Consider the following 24940-nt stretch of genomic DNA (forward strand, 5'->3'; position numbering starts at 1 on the left):
ATGGTCGATTCGGACTCAATGTCCCCAGTCCCCCTCAAAATCCTGTTGATGCTCTGCTGGAGGTGGAAGTTGAAGATCTCGTGGACCAGGGCCTCTGCCAGGTGCTCCCAGCACACCATTGCTATATGTTTAGGCACGCCAGGGCTGTTCAGCATCCTCCCCCACCACCTGATCCAATTCACCAGCAGATGGTGATCAGTTGTAAGCTCAGAACCTCTCGTCACCCGAGTGTCCAGATGGATGCGGCTCTGATGATAAAATTACAAAATCGATCATTTAGAGCTTAGAGTGTGAAATGAAGAGTGTGCACACTCAAACAAACTAAAAAGTATTCATTGGGGCCCTTTAAAGAATTTAGTTATGTTAGCAACAGCTGACGTCAAAGGTCCTTGTAAATGTAATGTATGAGTGTGGATGTGTGTATCTTCTTTGTGGTAGTGATTTGTCCTGAAAGTGGTTGGCTCGCCATCTGTCAAGACCGGAATCTCGTCCTGGTCCTCGGCCTTCCCTGTCCTCTCCAAAAACTGGACCGTTGGTCTGTGTTTCAAAGGTGAACACGTTGGTATCGGAAGTGCAGCAGCTCTCTGGGTGAAAAGTGTGTGGGTAGCCGACGTTACTTCTCTCCTTCATCCAGTCACTGAGCTGTCTAAAAATCAGCCAATCCACTTCAGATTGAGTTTTTCTGGCACCCATTTTTTTGAGGAGACTGGAGAGCTGAGGAGAAAACAAAGGATTGTTTCTGTATTTTTACTCTTTATTTTTACTTTTGATTTAAAAAAGAGAAGCTTACTCAAAGAAATGCTTAAAATCTTGTTTAAAAACTATTTGTGGCCTTGATTTTAGGAGCGTTGGAGTACAGCTACCACGCAGTGGTCACTGGTCTCATTTGCACCAGTGTGAGAATGTTTATGTGGCATGTTAGTTAAAAGTAAATCAATAAGTGACAACTTTTCCAGGTATTTAAGATTTGTGCTATAAATTAGTTGTGTGAGATTATATCAGTCACACATAGATTTAAAACTGAGGCAGAAGACGACCAGTCCCAGTTGAAATCTCCGGTAAGGATAATTTCATTAAAATCTAAAGTAGATCGTTTTTCCACTAAGTGAAATTAAAGCCTCACTACTAGCTGAGGGGCGTCTATAACAGCCCACAATGGTGATAAAATAGCCCTTGAAAAGTTGGAGCTTGAGGGCAAGAAGTTCAAAGTGTTTACAAACAGTTACTGATGACTGGACAGTAACATGGAATTGGTTTTTTACATAAATTGCAACACTGGGCGGTCGCAGTGGAGAAGATTGTAACCCGTTAATGCGATGTGTTTGTCAGTAATTGTTCTTGTGAGCCAGGTTTCAGATAGTTTAACTGTTTCATTGTCATCAATAATAATACTGTCTGTTATCTATATATCTTGCTTTTTCCGCCCCATCTCCTCTCACATCCATTGGATCACATCAATGCATTTATTTTCGAGCTAGCTCTATGTGAGAGGCCTCAGAACACTCTAACCACCTTTGAGTCACAAACAAACAAACAAACACACACACTCGAACAACGATCCACTTATAAACAGGCTCCCTCCAATAAGGTGTGGGGGCAGCCCAGAGCTCCTTGATGCATGATTATGAGTTTTTTCTTGTAATTTTGGGGGTGAGCAATGTGTCGTGAACTAATTTTCCCCCTTTTACGTTGGTTGCTTTTAGGGATAATATGATCTATTGAAGGGAGCAATGAATGATCACTTTCTGCTTACAAGGTTAAGACACAACTTACTTTCAAATGACTTGATGCAAGCGCTGTTTGCCGTAAATGGAGGAAGGAGCAGAAGGGCAAATGCAATTAGTTTCACTACAATTGCTGCAGACGTTTCTCTAGATCAACATGAGGCTGCCGAACAGAGCGATCGACCCGAGTGGGTTGGATCTGGGCAGCTGCCAGAATGATCGGACTGAGAACATGGAAAGTTTGTGACAGAAAATATTCCTATTTTTAATTCATATTTAAAGTAATCATTAATAGCAACTGGTGGAGGGCTTTCGCTTTGGTGGCCTCAGAATCTCATCTCTGATTTTTGCAGGATGATGTGGTTCTGTTGGCTTCATCGGGTGAGGGCCTCCAGCTCGCACTGGAACGGTTCGCAGCCGAGTGTGAAGCAGCGGGAATGAGGATCAGCACCTCCAAATCTGAGGCCATGGTTCTCAGCCGGAAAAGGGTGGAGTGCCCACTCCGGGTCGGGGATGAGTTCCTGCCCCAAGTGGAGGAGTTCAAGTATCTCGGGGTCTTGTTCGCGAGTGATGGGAGAAGGGAGCCGGAGATCGACAGACGGATTGGGGCTGCAGCTGCAGTAATGCAGACGCTGCACCGGTCCGTCGTGGTGAAGAGGGAGCTGAGTGTAAAAGCGAAGCTCTCAATTTACCGGTCGATCTACGTCCCTACCCTCACCTATGGCCACGAGCTGTGGGTAGTGACCGAAAGAACGAGATCGCGGATACAAGCGGCAGAAATGAGCTTCCTCCGAAGGGTGGCTGGCCTCTCCCTTAGAGATAGGGTGAGAAGTTCGGCCATCCGGGAGGGGCTCAGAGTAGAGCAGCTGCTGCTCCACATCGAAAGGAGCCAGCTGAGGTGGTTCGGGCATCTGACAAGGATGCCCCCTGGGCGCCTCCTGGGTGAGGTGTTCCAGGCATGTCCCACCGGGAGGAGGCCCCGGGGCAGACCCAGGACACGCTGGAGAGATTATATCTCTCGGCTGGCCTGGGAACGCCTTGGTATTCCCCCGGATAAGCTGGAGGAGGTGGCTGGGGAGAGGGAGGTCTGGGCCTCTTTGCTTAGGCTGCTGCCCCCGCGACCCGGCCCCGGATAAAGCGGATGAAGATGGATGGATGGATTAATAGCAACTAGTAACTAGCCAATGCAATAGCTTTGGGTAAACTGAGCACAGAATGTCCTTAAATGCCAAAGCGAATTCATATAAAGGCGACTGTACGCAGGCGAGGATCAGAGAATTTCAGAACTTTTAAAGAAAAATCTGAAATTGGATTTTACCTGCAGATTGGTGAGTTCTTGTACAGTTTACAAGACGTGAGGGCATCCCAGGGAGAGAACCGAGCCATGTGTTTACCCATGGCCCTTTATGTAAAATATGTGGAATGAAGACATAATTACAAGATCTGACACACTAGGTGGGTGCAGAGAGTGGTAGCATTGCACACACACACATGTATGCACGTGTTACATCAAAGACCAGATTTAAGTAGAGCTGCACGTGCTCATGCCTCCTGCTATGTTATATTACAGTTAAAGTTAGAAAGAGTTGCTTCAGGCCTACACAAAACCACATTTATTTCAATGTCACTGGTGCATCTGCACAAGCTGGAAGTCTCAACTTCAAAGATTTGTCTCAAGTTTTTGCTTCAACACACGACATTTAATGCCTCAACATTTTGTAAAGTTACTTACAAATAAAGACGTACTTAAATAAAGAAAATGATTTTTCCAGCCTGAACTAACTGCAGTTTTAAGTAATCTGAACCAACAGCTATTAACCTTAGCAGGGTGAGAAATTACATGTCTTAGAAATTCCTTTACTATGGTTGATTGTTCCTGAGTGCTTAGCTCTGGCACTTGGTGTTTGATGAGAAAGTATTTCAGCTGGTAAACACTAAACAGCATGAACAACTAAATGTATGCGTCAGCCTCTCTTTTCCTGGGGTCCCATTTTCAGGTCCATGGTGTGCCTGTTTAAAAACTCAACTGATGCCATTTTTAAAGGTTTCTAAATATAGCACATTCACTGAAGAGGCCTCTTAGTAAATGGATGTTCTTTATTAATGCACTAAATTTGGTAGCAACATCATATAAGCATTTTTAATTGACAATTATGCTGGAAACTGTCAGTGTTAAACAATCTACACAAAGGCAATTTCAGAAATGTCAGGAAACATTCACAACAACGTCACATTTGATGCAGAGTTATGAGGACTAGCATGCATTAACAAAACTACATATAAAGGATCACCATGAGTGGTCTTTGTATTCCTGTTAATACTATATCACAGACTGTAAAATGACAATGATTCACTAATAATAATAATGCAATTTAAAAACACATTTAAAAATACATTCATTCATTTGGGAAGCTGAGATTTAAAACACAAGGGTCGTTATACTGAGATTACACCAAGAAACACTTAATTCGAGGGTTAACAATTAAATTGTTGTTGATGTCAATTTTAATGCATCCATCCTTCCATCTTAGGTATTCTTCATAAGTGCTTCTCCTCTCCGTCACTCCTGTTTCCTGGAGCGCCCCCTGAACGTGTCCATGAGGTTGAAGGCTCCCAGGTACTGGCCCAGAACAATGGCCTGCTTCATGTTCAGTACACTTTGAAGAGAGAAAAAACATAGAAATGAACATACAAAATACATACAAAAAAGTTTTTGACATCTGTGTTAGTTTCCTTTTATGTGCCAATGTCTTAATATGCTATAACAATGCAACTGCACCAGAAACTGCACGGACCAAAGCGATTGTAAGTTTCCACGAACAGTTTCAACATCAACTCTGCAAAACTTTTGTGATCAAGTTTTGCTGAGTAAAAAAGTCCAAATGCAACTGGAGTGGCTATAGCCTAGGAGAGGTCATCAGGGAGGTTGCTGGTTTGAACCCTGACTAATCCAGCATGCCAAAGTATCCTTGGGCAAGACATTGAGCCCCAAGGTGCTCTGTGTGGAATCACTGGATAGTCATATTTTCAGGTGGTTTAAGAAATTTGGCCAGATTTCCAGAAATTTAAGCGGTTCCATCCAAAGTGGAATGGATGCCATCTTTCCTAACAAGAGGTTGGGTTTCCCCCAGAAAGCTTCCGAATTATGTACAAAACCCACATCATTGTTCATCCCTAACAGACTGGTAACAAACTTAATCAACTTCAGCCTCCTACACTCCATCTCCCTCTGGATTAAGGACTTCCTCAGTGACTGCCCACAGAAAGTTGCTGAGGAAGTAGTAGGGCCGCACCTCTCCGCAGCACTCAGTCATTTTCAAACAAAATAAATGAACACTGGAGAGAGTGCCTCCTTTCAATAACCCTGCAATATCTCATTTGTGCTATCAATACAAACCATACATGTTGACACACATGTATGTAAACAGGGTGTATCAAAAAGAGTCAGCCTATTATAAATTAATTAATTAATTTCAGTGCTTTAATTCCACAGCCATTCACAAACCTACTCTATAAAGGGGGATTCAGTACCACATGGTTGCCAGTATGTAGCACAAGAAGTGCATTGTTAGCAGTAAACTCATCCACCTACAACATTTCCAAACATCTCACCACCATCCCAGCCCCCTGGTGGAAAACACACCCCATTAAAACCTCTACAGACCTAAAACCTGGATCACTGGATCCAGATGAAACCAGAGTGTCCTTTAATGAGGCCTACATTTCCACTTGCATATCTTTAACCAAGGCAGTGGAGACTGTCACAACAAGACAACAGCATCCAGCTCCTTACAGAAGAGAACTTTACTCCTGAATACAATAGAACAGAATAGAATAGAATAGAATAGAATAGTCCTTTATTGTCACTGTACATGTACAATGAAATTGTGGGTGCTCCACAGTAACTGTGCTGGAATAAAAATATGAATAGTTGACAGCAGGTATAAATGGCAAACAGGAGAAATATGTACAGTCAGGAGGAATATATATCTAAAAATCAGAGAAAGGGCCACTGTAAAGAACACGTTGCATTAGATTTACATGCTGTTAGACCACATACTTACAACCAGATATTTTAAACACAACAAGGGTATCTACAGATAAGTACAGCTCTTGGCTCTTTCAGACAGAACATAGCCACCTAAAGATATGTGGATGCCACTGCAGTTAAAATCAAAATCTATCAAAACCCAAGAAGTAGAATCTTTCACTGTTCACATCAACTCAGTGGATAGAAACATAAAGTTCACCAGGGGAGACACAAAGGACCATAGTTTGCCATTTATGGACTGTGCTGAGCGCATTGAGGACTCGGGAAGCCTCAACATTTACGTTCACTGGAAGCTCACGCACACAGACCAGCATCTACTCTTTGACTCCCATCATCCTTTGAAACACAAACTTGGAGTAATCAGGACCCTGCAACACCGGGCAAAAGCCCATCCCAATAAGGCAGAAACAGAAAGAAAAGGAGCACATACATGTAAATGAACTCTTTCATCCCAAGGACAGAACTCCCAAACACAAACGAAGCAACATAGTGTATGTACTGGAGAAACCAAACAGCTACTCAATAAACACAGGACACAACTCGACAGGACACGACTCACTGTAAAGATGAGCAAGGCAGCAGAGCAAAGCTAGCCAGGTGGTTCTTAGAAAGTTTATGATCACGTGAGAAGTTCTAAAACAATGAAACTGTACCTCCAGCAACTCTACAAGAGTGCTGCAGCAATCCTTTAAAAATAAACAAACATTCCAAGGACTGATGCCCTCATTAGCGTCATTAGCATTAAGCATAACAATGAATCTAACAAACAGCTCCTAATGGAACAAAATATTTGTTCTAATTTAAATAGGTCATGTCTAATAATTTCATAGAGCCAGAATAATGTTGCTTGCATTTCTCACTGGTAGCGAAATCTGGATGACTAACAACTCCAACAATGACTGTCTTCAAAGAGGGAGCAGAGACAAGGCAGGATAATACAACACATTATTAAAAGCCCGGATACAATGGCTTTTATCTAAAATGAACAGAGGTGACAGGCGAGGCACTATCTGTGAGCTGTATTTGTGTGAGCTGTTTTCCAGAGACAAAAATCTTTCTAATAGAGAATAATAGCCCTGTCCTCAGATAAATGGACTAGAGGAAGAAGAAGAAAAGAATGGCAGACATCTTTTCTTCTTAAACACTCACTCATGAAATACAATTAAAGAACAAAACGATTCAGCAGCAGTGCAGGGGGCTTCAGCTATCTAAGACCTGGCTCTTCCAAATGGTGCATTATTATTTCTATTATCAGTGTTATTGCTAAGGTATTACAGATTTCACTCATTTGGGTAAAGTGATGTGAAGTTTACACAGTGCTCATACAACTAGACTTTTAACTTATGTTGGCAAGCTGAGGGCAGTCAAATACAATGTGACCTTACAGTCCCAGCAAGAATCATTGCAACTTCTGTTAACCTCTTAAGCACCCAAAGATGGGTGCAAGAGGGAGGAGATCGTGGAGATCAGGAAACCACATTAACAGGTTAATGCACTATTATGTATAACTCACGCGCTGACATTTTTGCTCACTTCTGCTGTCTTTATAACCAAAAGGGGTTAACCTCCCTCACTATTCTCGGAGCTTCAGACTTGGGTGTCAAGCAACTCATATTGATGTGGTGATCAGAAGCTGCGGAAAGTGAATAACATGCAGTGACTTTGAGCAACTACGTGTGAAACAACTGTGCTCGAAGGGAAGTGGCAGAACTTCCAGGGGAGCATGCGAAGCCAATGAGAGCAAAGTATGGCATTGATTGACATAAGAGCTGGTGGAAATTTGCTCACCTTCATACAAACTGTACAGAAAATCTGCAATGTTTTAAAGTTCCACCAATGCATTGAAAAGGCAAGTCACATTTTAGACAGACTACGATCTCTCCTCTTTGTTGACTTCTACAGAATTACTGACACAGTAAATGCCACATTCAAAATGTCTATATGATGTTCTGCTATCCCATTTCTGTAACTGAGCAACAGAAAACTGATAGAAAGATTAAGTTTAATTAAGTTTGAGTGCAAGGTTCAATTAGCTGAGAATTATATTTTTGACACATCGAAAAAGGATGAAAACTCCCAGTACAGACTGTTAATTGGCAACTGCAGATATGCTACATCTTCATGTTTTTGGCATAAATTGTAATACACCTCTATATATTAATGTTAGAATTGATTTTATTTAAATAAATACTGTAGAATAAAGACCCTACAATATTAGAAAGAAAATCTGAACAATCTGACAATCCCCCATGAGCAAGCATGTATCGACAGTGGAGAGCAAAAACTCCCTTTTAACAGGAAGAAACCTCCAGCACAACCAGGCTCAGGGAGGGAGCAGCTGAGTTTCAGAAGAAACCTCAAAATCAGTTTCTTCACTCTTTGTCCACTCTATCTTTGCACATTTACACACCAAACTCACATTTAATCATTAGTAATTATTACAATTCATCTAATTTCAATTTCCCCATAATTCTTAGCTAGTACCCTTTTAAAAGGGAGTTTTTTTCCTCCCCATTGATGCCAGGTGCTTGCTCGTAGGACATTGTCTGATTGTTGGTCTTTTCTCTCGATTATTGAGGCAACTGTTTGTTGATTTGGTCCTATTATTTGGTGCTATATAAAAAACTGTAGTGAACCAGATGAACAAACACTAAAATAGGACTGTGGCCTGCATTCGCTTTCATCACTATAACAAGGAGAACCAGGAATATCATTAACATATGTAAATCCATTACACAAATAATGGCTGCAGCTCCTAACTTCATCACCACTCAGTCAGGTTTCATATCAATTCAAGATTACATTTTCAGAATATCACACACTGCTACCAAACACATCCTGTAAATTTGTTATTCTGCCACGCTGCCAGTCTAACCCTTCAAGCTGCCTTAGATTTGTTTCCTCAGATATCTACTATATTTTCCAAAAGCATCCACCCACCTGTATTTTTCATGTCTTGGCTCTTTTCCTTGAATAAGAAGATATTTTACTAAATGTATATAAAGACAACAAAGCAAACATCCTGGGTGCTTTTAGTTGGGAACCTTTATTTGACTTACACTGGTGAAATACAACTTATATAACAAAGTCTCTATTTAAAGAGATGGTAAATGGATAGGTTCCTATATAGGGAAAGCCATGTGTGGTTGTAACACATTGTGCTTAAGCATCTGTAACTCAATGAATTTTTGTACTTTTAAACAAAATATCCTGTTTGTTTACTATGAATGACACCTGCAAGAATACCACAGATCTCATGTGTTAACATTAAAATTACACCAGAGAACATGCTTCAAAAAAGTGGTTTATTGAAAAGAAAGAACAGCGTCCGCCTCTCTCTCTGTGACTGGCCATAACTCAAACACACTCTTGTGGTATCAGTGTGTAAATTAGTTCACTAAACAAACTTTCATGACACTACAAATACTCAAACAGTTAGTACAATGCACCTGTGTGACAAACATATAGGTTTGATTTAAAGTGCAGGCTGGGTGGACATTTTACCCAAACTATCTCCGGCTTTGAGTTAACAAATCCAGACAGACAACGCAAAAGTTTTTGTCATCTGCTGTCTCAGAATCTTCAGCGTTACTTTAAGATTTTTTTTGGCACATTTCTATTTTTCTTCTTTTCGCCTTGATTTTTTCCTGAGATACTCTTTCTTGTAATATTGGTTATTTTCTGGTCCACTTGCATTAGTGCTTGTTTTAAATGGTAAATGGACGGATTCTTATATAGCGCTTTTTTCTTCTTCTTTTCTCTTCTTTTTAGAAGGTTTGTATGGTGGATCAAAATCTGCCAGTACTTTTCTGCTTCGTAATTTGATCAATTTTGGTAATATTCCCAATACTACTGGTTAAAATCCAGCCCAAAACCATGGTAGAGTCTGCACCATGCACCATGTTTTACAGATGGCTGTTGTGTCTTTCTCTTGACCTGCTTCGTACCTATTGATGAAGGTTTGAACCATAAATTTCCCATTTGAAGTCCCTCCACCATCAGACCTGTTCCCACTGATTTTCAGTCCAGTTCTTGTTTAATTTGGCATAGCTCAGCATTTTCTCCATGTTTCCCTTCTTTAAGAATGGCTCCTTGACAGCAATGCTTCCACTGAGACTGTCTTTTCATCTGTTTCTTAAGGACATGACTTTCAGATACTGTTTATCTTCTTTAAATTGTTTTGTTAGGTCTGCCCCCTTTTCTCCATAGATTCGATTAAAGAAATGTGAGCAAATTATGTGTTTTTGCAACAGGCTACTAGTAACAAAGTCCTCAAAGATACAATTTAAAACTGAGGAATGCACAGCTTTAGTAACACTCCGTCTTTTCTTCTGCACAGTTTCTTTCTTGAATATCAACTGTGGTGGACAAACAGTGAAAGAATGACTGTATCTGCATTACAGTGTGCAACAGCACGCTGAGACAGAAAAATCTGTAATACGATACCTCAGATGCTGGCAAACCTCTGCATGAGACTCAGACAGGTTTGCAAGTCAAAATGAGAAGACAAATTTACTGGGTGTGAATGCATACCGCTCCGTCATTACTTTTAGAGAATAGTGGCCATTTCCCACACAATGCCAGCTGATGATGCGGGCATCGCTGAATAGCTAAAGACATTAAATTGTCAGGGATTACATAGGGCTTTTCTACTCTCCTGGAGTACTCAAAGTGCTGTATACAACATGCCTCATTCACCCATTCATACAACCACTTCTAAACTCAAGTGCAAACTAATAAACTCCGATGAACACATCAGAGGGCAACTTGGTGTTAGTATCTTGCCCAAGGATATTTGGCATGCAGATTGGGGAAGCCCAGGATCAAACCGCCAACCTTCCAATCAGTAGCTGATCTGCTCTACCACCTGAGCCACACCCCATACTGGTGTACTGATGATCATTTCAGACTGCCTCTTCTTCCTGATCCTGCCAGTCTTTTTTCTTGGCCCTGGTTTTGAAAATGGCTGTATACATGAAGAATTGACTGTCTGAGCTGTAGACAACCCTGAGGTACTAGGTTCATCTAGAGGACAGGACATAAATAGTAAGGAAGTCATAAGTCCCTAGGAGAGTTGGAGGACAGCATGGCTGGGAACTTGCAGATCTTAGTGATGGACCTGGTTCTGGGCGGTCTTTGATTCGTGACGGTGCATCGCTACACTTCTCAAAAATGTCAGAATTGAAGGGCGAAATATCTGTGGACTGTAAACCAGATGGAATGTTTTTGGGTGTTGCAGCTGGAGGCAGAGCAGCCTCGACAATCCCTGGAATATAATACATGATCATAGTCTTGGCAGAATTCATCTTCATCCAGGCAACACTTGCATTATTTCCCGTTTTCTTAAATGGGTCATAGACACTGCGATCCAGTGGATGAGGTTCATGGGTGCAGATGGGATGGAAGGTAAGCGCCATGATTCCCCTTTTCTTGCAGAACTGGATAGCTTTCACTGATATATGCACTACCACACGTCTTTAATGGTTTTTCTTTATTTTCATGACTAGTTGCCTCTGCACTCCTCTGCAACAGGCTGTGGTTCTGCTTCATAAAAATTGTAAACCATGTGTTTCTCACCACATGATTGTGGGTGTTATAAGTTACTGTGAGCTAATAAAAAAAACTTTCAGACCCAAAAAAAAAGTGGAATAACGACTGAGTACAAACATTTTTTTTAATTGGTCAGGCACCTTTGCTAGTATTCTGTCTAACTTATAACCAGGTCTGCTGTCGAAGTCGAATAGTCAACCAACACTTTTTCCTGCGCTTCGGAGAAAGCTTTATTGCTGCTATATTAACCTACCAAGGATCACGGGGTCTCTGTCTCACAGCTTTTTGCAGCATCTACTCAGTGTTACATGGCAGATGTTCCTTTGCCACTGATCTGACTGCCTTCAGCAGCCACACCAGTATCAGTATCCCTTTTCCAGGCAGCTGGAAAAGTATAAAAATGAATAAACTCTTCTTTAGGGAAGGGGATGGTTGTAACACTTAAAAAATATGTTACAACCCACCCTACCATTATCTGTTAACGCCTTTGAAATGATCAGGGGGAAAATGCATCACAGTTTGCCTAAGAAACTACAATTTCATCTACTGTAAGTCACACTGTTTTGCAGTTTAAGCACTAAACAAAGTTTAGCACTAAACCTGCTCAAAAGATCAACTTTCTTACCTCAAAATCAGTTTTCCCCCCAATAAAACCTGCATGCAGCGGTTTCCAGCCATGACAACCACCATGCAAAAACAGGGATTGTGTCATGTGGGCAAACACTGAAATGATCGTGAGACTCCTAGCGCCTTCCTCATTGGTGACATTTGTGGTGTTGTGAGTCTCCCCTGGTGCTTTTCTACTCTGCTCGAATACTCAGAGCATTTTATACTCGAGCCTCATTCATAAAGGGTAACACCATCCAGAGTAACTACCATTAGAATCTACTGTCAGAGGCCATACGACCATTTGTAACCTTCACTTTGCACTTTCTGTACCGTGATGATCGTTACATTCTGACTGAAACTACTCAAAAGACAAAAAGGAATGAAAGGAAGGTTGGAGATTGGCCTATAATTAGCTAAGGCAGCTGGGTCTAGAGATGCTTTCTGAGTAACAGTTTAAATACTGCCACCTTAACGACTGCTGGTACATAGCCCATTAATAGAAACAGATTGATCATATTTAAGTTTAACCATTACATAGTTTTAAATGCATCACCAAAAGGCAAAGATGGTGCAGCAGCAGGGATACACCTGTCATGGGGAAGTGATGTGGCCACTCTATGTCTCAAGTCTTTTAAATTAGCTCTGCTGAGCTGGATCCTTCCAAGACCTTTGTTTTCTCTGTAGGAATACATGATGAAGGAAAAACTTCCTAATTATGTGACTCACGTCTGGAACCCATGATCACCAAATGCTGCATTTCCTCCGTTCAGAGAATCTGCCAGCCCTTTGCTGTAGCGTCCTTCAGCCATATTTTTAAATCCAGTTTTGTCTTTTTCCCCCAGCAGAGCACAAAGTGACAGACTAGCTGATACAATATCCAAATTCTTTGCCTTTAGAAACTTGTTTGCTTTCGCAGTGTATATTGTGTCTTTATACATTTGTATTATAACAGGCAGCGTGGTTTGTGAATGCGATAACTTAAGAACAAGGTGATGTAGGATTTTAAAATTCATACCACAGGTGTACCTACTTGGCATGTTAGATGAGTCAGAATCTCAGTGACCTTGGATTTAAGGTCAAGGTCAGGGGTCACGTTTTCTGAAAATCCTGTGAATGCAATAACTCAAGTAGGAAGACACCTAAGATTTTCAAATTGATACCAAACATGCATCTACTTGGAGGCTGAGGGGCGGCACTGGCAGCTGACACAAACACGTTTACAGTCATTCACTCGTCAACATCAAAGGCCGGAGACGGTGATCACATCACAGATTTATTAGCAGCTCAGAACAAACTCTATAATCTCCATCTTTGTAACTCTGGCACTAAATAAATGAAATTTAACTGAATTGAATGCAGCTGTCTGTTCAACAGACCAGACTGGTCAGTGACTCGTGTCTGCCATAGCTGGATCCTGGAGAGGATTCCAGTATTTGAGTGAAGTTGAGCCTAAAATGACCAAAAATCAAAAACTGAACTAGATGCATTTGAGGGGAGTTTTAAATGCAGGCTGCAGACAGTCTGTGCTCTGAACATTGGACTGATTCTTATACAGCGCTTTTCTACTCTCCCGGAGTGCTCAAAGCACTGTGTACATGAACATGAATGAACATGCCACATTCAGCCATTCACACCCACTCATACAAGCACTTCCTTCTATACTTAAGCATTCACACACATTCACACTCTGATGAACGCATTGGAGAGCAACTCGGGGTTAGTATCTTGTCCAAGGACACTTGACATGCAGACTGGAGGAGCCAGGGATCGAACCACCAACAGTAGCTGATCTGCTCTACCACCTGAGCTACAGCCATTTCATTTGTTCACATTAATAAAATTCAGAAAATTAACAGATTTATCAATATGACAACACTATCATTAAATTGGGGATTAGATGAATTACAATCAAGTATTTCACTTTGTGTTTGAGGCAACACAAAGACATTAGATGCTCTTAAAAACAAACAAACAATCTAATTCATGGAACGAGGTCCGAGGAATCCTAAGGATCTGAAACATCTGAGATCTTAGGGATCTTGGTCAGTCGGTGGCTGATCTCTAATCTGGATTATAACATGCTCTGAAACCAGTTAGGCATGAGTTGCCATGGTAATCTTCCCCAATAAGAAATGATCCACCTTTGTAGTTCTTAAACCACTGGGTTAGTTAGCTGCATAAGAGCAATCCAGCTTTGTAGCACAAGCCAGGTCCAGAAGATTTGACCCCACATCTTGTTTCAGTATAATGACATTGGCGAATACAATATTAGGGAAACACAAATTTAATGAAAGTTAAATAAGTGTTATGAGAGCAAGACATAGTATCTGAATGTTGTCTTTAATACTTGACATTTTAGATATTATATAGCACTCATTATGATGGCTTCACTACATGTAAATACACCATCACATGTAAAAATGTCATGTGCTGGGTTTCATGGTCAATAAAGCATCAAATCCCTCCTAGTAAGCTTCAACATTTAGCACAGACGGAGGTTGCAGAATGTTTCGTTACACATTACAACAGTCCGAGCTACAATGTGCCCTGTACATGGTTAGAGATTACAGCTGAGCACAACATCCAAACACATTTCAGTGTGCACTGAGGCGTTTGTGGCAGTCTATTTCAACGGCCAATTCCATGTAACGGCCAAAGAGGTAGCGCAGCTTCCACTGTAACACACTGACGATGATGGAGGGAAACAAAAGAGAACAGGATGAGGACAACAACAGAAATATAACCCCATCAGCACCAAGGTCATTTTAATGAAATACATAACATATGTAACCATTACGGCAATCGAATAATCTGCCAGTGATGGCTGTGATGTCATTTTAATTATAAGGAAATAATATTTCTCTTCAACAATCAGTTTAAAGCCAAGTTTAACCTCATGTTATTGCTGGGATGTGTCCATCTAAAAACAAACATCCACACAAAAAGATGACAAAGACGAGGACAGACCTGAAACAACTACTGTACCAAACACACCGACAACGATAAGACCATTACATAAACAACATGCAACATTACTGTATTCTGGCACAAAAGTCATCCAAGTGGAATCTTTATGACTTCAGGTTCATCAACACGGTTTTTCTTCTGATTGTGACAAAACTACGCAAGCTGAGAATTGTGTAAATATTCTGTGTAAAGAACGTATGTGTGGAACTGAGTTGAGATATCGTGTTTTCCAGCTTAGAGCTTTTTAGAAAACAAAAACAAAAACATGGCTTTCAGTGGTTAGTGAGCTGCTGAATATCTCAGAGTGCTAGTTAGTGTGCATGAGTTCAGTGTGTGCCAAAGACATTATTTAGGTCCTGAGTCATTCTGGAAACGTTAGTAAGACGGCAAAAAGAAATAATTAAAAACAAAATAAATCTCAGAATCAGTTTTGGGTTTGTTTTGTTTTTTAAATATACAACCAGAAATACACAGAATGGTGACTGGTGCCCCCATGACCCCAGAAATAGCCCACGATATTATTAAAAAGTTAGTTATTCATAATTTCTGTGCATTGCTGCATGAGTTGTTTCACCAGAAAGTGGAGTGCAGCCAAACTATATTTGTTATGCTCAGTGCATCCAGAAAGCATTCACAGCACTTCGCTTATTTCACATTTTTATCTTAAAGCCTTTTTTCAAAATGGATTCAATTCACTTTTCACCTTAAAAACAAAAACCCCGCCGGTTCAAGTCTGGCTCCTGGCAGGGCCACTCAGGACATGATAAGAAGCCACTGCTATCCTGGCTGTGTGCTTAGGGGGAAGATGAACCTTCGTCCCAGTCTGAGGTCGGTACAGAGTGCTCTGGAAAAGGTCATCAAGGACGTCTCTGTACATTGCTGAATTCATCTCCCTCCACCCTGACCAGTCTCCCTGTTCCTGCTGCTGAAGAACATCCCCACAGCATGGTGCTGCCACCACCCGGCTTCACTGTAGGGACCGTATTGGTCAGGTGATAAGCAGTTCCTCGTTTCCTCCAGACATGACGCTTGGCGTTCAGGCAAAAGAGTTTAATATTTGTTTCATCAGACTGGAGAATTTAATTTCTCGTGATCTGAGAGTCCCCTCAGGTTCCTTTTGGCAAACTTCAGGCAGGCTGCCACATGCCTTTTACTAAGAAGTGACTTCTGTCTGGCCTCTCTGCGTATAAATGATCAGTGCTGCAAAACAGCCAGTCCTTCTGGACCGTTCTCTCTCCAAACAGCAATGCTCCAGTTTTTTTGAGTGCAACCATCTGGTTATAATTGCTAACTAAGGCCCTTCTGCCTGATCCCTCAGATCATCTGGGGAGCTAGCTCCAAAGAGTGAGCTGGTGGTTCTAAGCTTCTTCCATTTACACATGGAGGCCACTGTGCTCACTGTGATCTTCACTGCTGTGGAAATTCTCTACCCTTCCCCAGATAGGTGCATTGATCTATGGAAGGACCAATCAAGGCCTTCTGTGTCTTGAGGTAGGTCAGGCGGTCTATTAAACCCCAGCACTTGTTCTATTTCACTTTACCAATTTCTGCACCCTCAATTTTCCAATGGGGATATACAAATGATCCATTTTGTGATAAGGCATGACAAAATATGGGACAAGTGAAGTGGATAAATCTTCAGATATCTCTACATTAGTGAGTGTGGAACTGTGTGCAAGTGAAAGAAACAAAGAAAGGTAGTGACTAACTTCTTCAGACCAGCTATGAGGTACATGCTCCGAGGCAAAAGCAAGTAGACCTGGTCTGTGAGCACAGCATGGATGATCTTCTTTGCCACATAATCAGGATTCAGGATTGGTAGCAGTTTTGGCCACCTGATGAACACAAAAAAGAGACACAAAAAAAAAAAAGCACTGAACTTAGCATTTGTCAAGTTCTCCTGCGACAATCTGGGTGGGTAATCAGATATTTGGTTGAAGGTTACAGAGGGTAGATATTTAAATGATTTGGAAAATTATTACACTTTATATAATTCAAATAATTAATGCACTACATCTGCTTACATGATGTGTATTATAACATTCATCACACCAAATATACAACATGTAGTTATAATTTTAAACAGACTATTGGAATCTGCACAAACAGGCCCCCTGAAAAGATTTTACCCTTCAATAATGCTACAAATGGCAACTCTATGAATAGTTACACCGTACTAGCACCAAGTTTGCCCCCGTTTTGCTGTCAGAAATGCCTTAATGTTTGTGCCATAGATTAAACAAGGTGATGAAAACAGTCCTCAGATTTTGGTGCACATTGACATCATGGCCTCAGCTGCTGCCGATCTGTCGGCTGCACGTGCATAATGTGAACCTACCACATCCCAAAGCTGCTTCATTGGGATGTGGCAGCTGAAGGCCACTACAGTGAACTCATTGCCATGTTGAAGAAACAATATTGAGCTGACTGAGCTTTGTGACATGATGCCTTATCTGGCTCGATGCACTGTGGTGATACAGGGATGGACACTGTGGCAACAATACTCAGTACCAACTGAACACTATTTAAACAGGACACGCACACCGTAACATCTCCACAAGCATGAACTGACATTCTGACATTGCCATCCAAACATTACAGTAAGGGAGGAAATTTTACTGTAAGTCACAGTAACCTTGTTAATGTTGCCTATCAACTCGTTATTCACTGGTTATTACTTTCTGGACCAGTCTCTGCCATCCTACAGATGCCTGGGTGGGATGAACCCTGGCAGATCAGCAGTTTGTGAAACACTAAGAAGCATGGTTTGACACCATGCTACATGCTACATGCTACATTCAAAGTCACTGAAGTCTCAGTTTGATGCCAGTCAGATCCTCAGTTTAAACTTCAGGCAGTCGTACTGACCATGTCTACTTGCCCAAATGCATTGTATGGTAGGCTGATCACATGTTTGTGTTGAGAGGCAATTGAACAGTGTACCTAATAAAGTGGCTGTAAGCGTGTGTCCTCAAGAAACGAACCTCATGTTCAATCGTGTCTGTTAACATGTGGCTTAGCACTTTCAGTGCTGCCAGTCCACTTCCATCACATAACCTGTGGTCTTCTGTTCCTGGTTAATAACCAATATGTTTGGTTAGTTGGTCAGCAGCTGCTGTTTTTGTGTGAAACTGGAAGTGTAACAGGACTTCTAGTCCTCGTATGCGTCAGCAAGGTGGTTTGCGACTATGTGCTAGATGGCGTCTTGGGACGCCTTTGCAGAATCTGCAACTTAGGTCATGTCAGCTGGGGTAGGCTCCTGTCTCTGTGGACCTGCTGCTTAGGCCTGTTAACAATAATCAGAGCCTCTGTCTACATTGGCCTTTTCTAGCCACTGGTAGCACTTCTTGATGTCAGCACGTCCTCGCCCAATGGTATCATGCAAGGGCTTGGTCTGACATCTTTATGCATCTTCAGCTGCTTAAGGCATTCTTGGAGCCACTCATCTGGTGAGGTGGTGATGGTTGGTGGGCTGGCACATCTCTGATGATGGCTCTGACACTCAGTAATCCTAATCCTCCCCCTCCTGTTGCTCATAGAGTCACAGTGTGCTGGATTTCAGGTGGAGACCTCCATGCTTTAAGAGGAGTATGCACCTTGACAACAGTGGCATCTATCTCCGTTTGTAGCATGGAGGAATATTGGTGTGACACTAAGAAAAAAATATTGTAATTCTATTTCGAGAAAAAAAAAAAGTAAAAATATTCAGATTACGGTTATTTCGAGACAAACTGCCACAGCTACAAAATGCCTTGTATAGACGAGTTAGTGAAACTAACTGATCAGCATACTTGTGATGCAACTGTTGGAAGCCTTGAATCTGTCCACGAACAACCATTTCATGCTGTATAAATCCATTCTTCCAAGTTTGTGTGGCCATAAGCAACTTTCTGCACCATCTTTTCAATGTCCTTGTACTTGACCCAAAAGAGAAATAACTTCATTCCTTGTTACTAAATGAGATTCTGAAGTACTACGTTATAAACTTATAGGGTACAGCAACTGCCGCAGTTTGTCTGGAAACAACCATAATCTCCACATTTTGACTTTTTTCTCAAAATACATTTGACTTAAATCTCAAAATTTCGACTTTTGCGACTTTTATCTCTGTTTTTTTGTAGATGATGTGCTTCTGTTGGTATCAGGTGGTGAACTCCATCCCACATCGGAGTGGTTAACAGCCAAGTATGAAGCAGAGGGAATGAGAAGTCTGAGGCCATCATCCTCAGCTACATAAGGGTGCAGGGTCCACTCCGGGTCAGGGACCAGTTACTGAGGAGTTTAAATATCCCAGGGTCTTGTTCATGAGTGAGGGGAGTGGGAGATCGACAGACTGATTCGTTCTGTGGCTGCAGTGATGCAGCACCTGACTAGTTCGATCAGTCAGTTGTGGTAAAAAAAAAAAAGCACCAAATATAAAAGTGAAGCTCTTGATTTACGGGTCAATCTACGTCTCCCCCCCCCGTCCACTAAACTCACAGGCCGAACAAGGAGAGCTGATCAGAAATGCAGCCAAGAGGCCCATGGTGACTCTGGACGAGCTGCAGAGATCTACAGCTCAGGTGGGGGAATCTGTCCATAGGACAACTATTAGTCGTGCACTGCACAAAGTTGTCCTTTATGGAGGAGTGGCAAGAAGAAAGCCATTGTTAACAGAAAACCAGAAGAAGTCCCGTTTGCAGTTTGCCACAAGCCATGTGGGGGACACAGCAAACATGTGGAAGAAGGTGCTCTGGTCAGATGAGACCAAAATGCAAAACGCTTTGTGTGGAAAACTAACACTGCACATCACTCTGAACACACCATCCCCACTGTCAGATATGGTGGTGGCAGCATCATGCTCTGGGGGGGCTTCTCTTCAGCAGGGACAGGGAAGCTGGTCAGAGTTGATGGGAAGATGGATGGAGCCAAATACAGGACAACCTTGGAAGAAAACCTCTTGGAGTCTGCAAAAGACTTGAGACTGGGGCGGAGCTTCACCTTCCAGCAGGACAACGACCCTAAACATAAAGCCAGGGCAACAATGGGATGGTTTAAAACAAAACATATCCATGTGTTAGAACGGCCCAGTCAAAGTCCAGATCTAAATCCAATCCAGAATCTGTGGCAAGATCTGAAAACTGCTGTTCACAAACGCTGTCCATCTAATCTGACTGAGCTGGAGCTGTTTCAAAGAAGAATGGGCAAAGATTTCAGTCTGTAGATGTGCAAAGCTGGTAGAGACAGACCCTAAAAGACTGGCAGCTGGAACTGCAGCAAAAGCTGGTTCTACAAAGTATTGACTCAGGGGCTGAATAATTACGCACACCCCACTTTGCAGTTATTTATTTGTAAAAAATGTTTGGAATCATGTATGATTTTTGTTCCACTTCTCACGTGTGCACCACTTTGTGTTGGTCTTTCACGTGGAATTCCAATAAAATGATTCATGTTTGTGGCTGTAATGTGACAAAATGTGGGAAAGTTCAAGGGGGCCGAATACTTTTGCATCCACTGTACAGGTTTTTAATGACACCTGTGACATTTGAAACCATAAAAATGGAAACCATGTAGCATGACCTACTTAGTTTGACATCCATCGAACATTCCGGTGTTGATGAAGTACGGGCATACAATCGTAGTTTTGACACCATCTTTCCCAGTTGCTAGCAGCTCAAGACCCACAGACTCTGCAAACCCTACTGCAGCAAATTTACTGGCACAGTAGTCTGCAGAATGAAGGTATAAGACAAAGCATTACAAAGAGATGTTCCTTAAATAAGGTTACTTCACCAATACCAGAAAGTGTATTTGTTTAGTTAAAATGATCACGCATGGGAGTATGCACTTTTACACTGATGGCTTAATAAATAATTCAGTCCTTAATAAAAACAATAAATAGATTAAAGAATGACATGCAAACAATGTCACAGGTTTGGTTAAACCAGTGGTAGTGTGACACTTGCACTACAGTTTTTGGTGATGACTGCTGGTCATATGCAAAGGATTACGTCATGTTCTCAAGCTCCACGTGTCAAACAGGGGATTCATCCAACACATTCAACTTTAGAATTACTGAGATGCATCACATGTTTAGGGAAGAAAACACACCTGCCAATCCATTGACTCCTATGAGTCCAGCAGAGCTGGCAATGCTGACAAGGTGCCCATGATTGTTGGCAATCATAGCAGGAAGGAAGGCCTTGTAGGTCTGAGGGGAGAAAGAAAAAGGGGGGAAAAGACCAAATCACCTGCTGTAACAGAAAAGGTCGTATTCATTCTTAAATTCTACTAAAGAATCAACTGGAGACGTTAATGCCAAATTAAATATCACAGTGTTGTCTAATCTGCTAGTAAAATCATGTGGAGACTTGTCCATGTCCTTTACTGACTGACCCAAAAGTGAGCCATGATGTTGACATCCATGGTCTTCTCAATCAGTGAGTCAGGAGCATCCATGAACTTCTTTCCTGTCACAATGCCGGCGTTGTTCACTAAAATGCTGACATCACCCACCTCTCGCTTCACCTACATGAAGGAACGAAGAAAAACCATCATGTATGAATAAATATCATTTTGTAAAAAAGATACTCCAAAGTAAAATGTACAACAGCTGTAGGATATGCATGAGGAAAAGAGATTCTATGATTTCCCAAACGATCTGTGTTGTCTTGAAATTGATCTGTGATTTAGACGAAGAGCTGTTGTTGTTCTCTCAGCTGCCTCAGTGATGCACAGACATAACTCAAACATACAGCGGTGTGAAAAAGTGTTGTCTCGTCAGTCCACAGAGTATTTTCTTAAAAGTCTTGGAGATCATCCAGATGTTTCCTGGCAAAACTGAGACGAGCATTTATGTTCCTTTCGCTCAGCAGTGGGTTTTGTCTTGGAACTGCACTGCAGGCCATTTTTGCCAAGTTTCTTTCTTATTGTGGAGTCAAGAACAGTTGCCTTAACTGAGGCTAGTGAGGCCTGCAGTTGTTGTTCTGGGGTCTTTGGTGATCTCGGATGACTCCTCTCAGGAAAAGCCGGCCGACCAAAATTACCCTAAGAGAACAGCGAAGGTCCACTACAGTTTCATGCTTTTGCCATCTGTGGATGATGGCTCTCACTGTGGTCCACTGGAGTCCCACAGCTTTAGAAATGGCTTCATTACCTTTTCCAGATCTCAATTAGCTTCTCATTTCTTCCTCAATGTCTTTGAATCGTGCCATGTCGTCTTGTTTTTGAGGATCTTTTTGGTTCTATTCAAAGTGATTTCTTGATTGAGAACAGGTGTGGCAGTAATCAGGCCTGGATGTGGCTAAATTGGCATTGAACTCAGCCTTAGAATGATGTGATACACCACAATGAATTTGTTATAACGGGGGGTTTGTATACCAGTATATCAGTTTAAATCAGATTTAAATCAGATCAGGGTATATCAGTTTTTCACATGGGGCCATGTAGGTGTGGATTTTTCTTCCCTCTTAAAAGCCTTCCTGTTTGTGTGTCATGTAACTAATATTTGATCATCTAATATTTGAATTTCTTTGATGAGCTCAAACATGCAAGTGTGACAAACATACAAAAAACCTGAAATCAGGACGGGGCCAACAGTTTTTCACAGCGCTGCAGGCTCAGTCTACATAACATTTAGATTCACTTTTTAGTTAAATTTTAAATAGCACCAATTCACAATTCAGTTGGAGATCAAACACACACTACATTATGTTACACTGACTAGAAAACATTTCATTATGGTACACAAAATAAAAGCCTCCTAATAAAGTGATAAAACAAAGATCCTGTCAGCTTCCATCTTAGAGAAAACCTCTGACAACAAACTGAATCAAGAGAGAGTATTCAAAGAGAGAAACATGTTTGGATGGTTACAGTTACACTTAAAACGGCCCGTGGTGGCTCCTCAGCCGGAGCGGGCGTGGCCAAGGTAAAGCGATCCCACGCCTGTGACGTGGACAATGACATCACGAGTAGTAACGCCGCTAAGCAACACTACCGGGGAGTAGTGTGAGTGTCCGTTCATTTACAGCTTCCTACACTGTATATTCATTCCGTTTACATTTTTCAGTGTTAAATCTTCCTGTGAAACGCTGATCTAGACCCAAACAAACAAGACAGAAGGCAGGAAGTGATGCTTGTACTCGATGGTTATTGTTGACTCATGTTTCTACACATGAAAGGACAAATCAATTATTTAACCGTACTGCTAATGCATACAGATGTGTATAAAAAGCAAAAGTCTTAATATAAAACATGAATTAGTTAATTGCTGAGTCAGAGAAAGGTGCATTTTAGTCTTTGGATTATTTTTATTATTGTTTTGGGGTTTTTTGCCCTAAAGAATTATACCTAAAATATGCGGAGCTTCACTTTAACGATGAGGGAAAAGCTGCTGTAGGAGCCACTGTGATTAACACGACTGCTGTCATTGCCACGTTGCACCAGCATTTCAAATAAATGAAAAGTCAACAATGCAAAGGACGGCATTACTCAAGCTGTCTGCAGCTAATTTTAATTTTAGTGTATCACTATGTGTGTGTGGCTGAGTGTGAGAGCGCGAGTTACTCATAAGTGCAAAAGCTCCATGTGCTGTTAAGTAGGAGAGAATTAACACATCATTAGCATTCAACGGGGTCTTAATGAGCAAACGTTTACGCAGCTCTGCTAACTCCTGCAGAAATTATGAACAACTTGTATGTCATAAATTTTTCATATGGTTTCTTATAATTGTGCAACCATAGCATCATCGTCACAAGCCAAAAAACTGAATTAAAGTGAATGGATCAGACGGTGTGATAACAAAGTAAGTAACATGTTGATCCAGTGGTTAGCACTGTTGCTGCACAGCAATTACGTCCTACAGTTAAAAGCACTGGCTTCCTGGGACTTCTCTGTGTAGCAGTCCAGGTACTCCAGCTTCACCCATCACAAATATATGGTTAGATTAGCTGCTGATTCTAAATTGTGACTATGACTCTTAATGGTCATTTCTCTCTGTTAGCCCTGCAACAAGTAGAAACCTGTTTAAGGTGCGCCCCATCTTTCACCCACTACAATAGGCTCCAGCCCCCCAATGAACCTGAATTAGACAATGAGGGAAACCACAGATTTCTCTGAAGACTTAAAATCATTTGAATACAAAAGTTAAAAGGTCTAAAACTACTTAGACTAATATAATGTATTTTTATTTTCAAGCCACTGGAAGTTTGGACGTTGTAATAAGCTCAGGTGGTTAACTTGTTGCACGTACACATCGATGTTAACTCAAGTCAAAAACGAAGTAGATGCCAGTTGCACTACAGGCACGTCGGTCTAATGTTCACCCAGAAACTTTACCTGGTCAGCCACTCTGTAAACTTCATTCTTGTCACTGCAGTCACAGATATAGTAGTGGACTCGACTGGCTCCATTACTTTTAGCCAGTCTAGCAGTTTCCTTCATCCCTTCCTGGTTGATATCCCACAGCACCAGCACGGTGCTATAAGATGCAAATTCCTGAGCCATGAGACGGCCGATTCCACTACCGGCTCCTGTAATGAGCACCACCTCACCAGCAATGTTCTTCTTTTTCTTTGGCACAAAGAAGTAGATGAAAGACTCCACATTGTACCAGATGGACAAAAGGAGTACTTTGATGGTTTCCAAGAAGAAATTCATAATGAATCTGGAAAGAAAGAAGAGAGACATGAATCAAAAACAAAACAAACGTTTCCTGGTATTATGAATAAGACTGGAAATCTTGATGAAATGATTTTCCTCCAATTTTTTTATACAAGTAGCTTCAGTCAGATTACAGAAACCTTTGCGTTATTCCTATGACTCTTTTTAGTTTTGTCTTTAATGAATTTAAAAGAACTTCAAAGCAAATTGTTTTGGAGCATTATAGAATTTTGTGAAAAATGAATTCAGGAATAATCATAATCAAAAGGTGCGCCTCAAGGCTCTGTATTAGGACCAACACCATTTCAATAATAATTTAGGAAAAAGGCTGTACCGTGACAAAACGTGGAACAAGGGATGTGCTGTTAATGCTTTCTGAATGCACCGTGTATCAGCA

At 41.4% G+C, this 24940-nt stretch overlaps 1 protein-coding gene across 3 annotated transcripts; it reads right to left on the minus strand.

The window, feature by feature from the left end:
• Positions 1 to 3803: 3803 nt before the first annotated feature.
• On the minus strand, positions 3804 to 24574 carry LOC102307117 (short chain dehydrogenase/reductase family 16C member 5). 3 transcript variants are annotated; one of them, XM_005950995.2, is made up of 6 exons: positions 24220 to 24569; positions 21277 to 21408; positions 20992 to 21091; positions 20465 to 20609; positions 16611 to 16736; positions 3804 to 4381 (listed from the first exon to the last, which is right to left on the minus strand). In XM_005950995.2, the coding sequence occupies exons 1-6, from the start codon at positions 24538 to 24540 to the stop codon at positions 4285 to 4287; spliced, it is 921 nt and encodes a 306-aa protein (XP_005951057.1). In that variant the 5' UTR covers positions 24541 to 24569; the 3' UTR covers positions 3804 to 4284. The 3 variants fall into 3 exon arrangements, with proteins under 3 accessions (XP_005951057.1, XP_042071819.1, XP_005951058.2); XM_005950996.2 differs by lacking the exon at positions 3804 to 4381 and adding an exon at positions 14256 to 14619 and having other exon boundaries at positions 24220 to 24572; XM_042215885.1 differs by lacking the exon at positions 16611 to 16736 and having other exon boundaries at positions 24220 to 24574.
• Between the last annotated feature and the right edge of the window lie 366 nt (positions 24575 to 24940).

This window comes from Haplochromis burtoni, unplaced genomic scaffold, assembly GCF_018398535.1.
Source record: "Haplochromis burtoni strain Fernald_Lab_line unplaced genomic scaffold, NCSU_Asbu1 Contig_858, whole genome shotgun sequence".
Lineage (NCBI taxonomy): Eukaryota > Metazoa > Chordata > Actinopteri > Cichliformes > Cichlidae > Haplochromis > Haplochromis burtoni.

Excerpts from the sequence above, each read along its gene's own strand:
- LOC102307117 (XM_005950996.2), bottom strand. The coding sequence starts at position 24,570 with ATGTCTCTCTTCTTTCTTTCCAGATTCATTATGAATTTCTTCTTGGAA. Across the intron at positions 21,409-24,219 it reads TTTACAGAGTGGCTGACCAG|GTGAAGCGAGAGGTGGGTGA; the intron begins GTAAAGTTTCTG and ends TCCTTCATGTAG. Across the intron at positions 14,620-16,610 it reads CTCATAGCTGGTCTGAAGAA|TGTGTTACAGTGGAAGCTGC; the intron begins GTTAGTCACTAC and ends CATCATCGTCAG.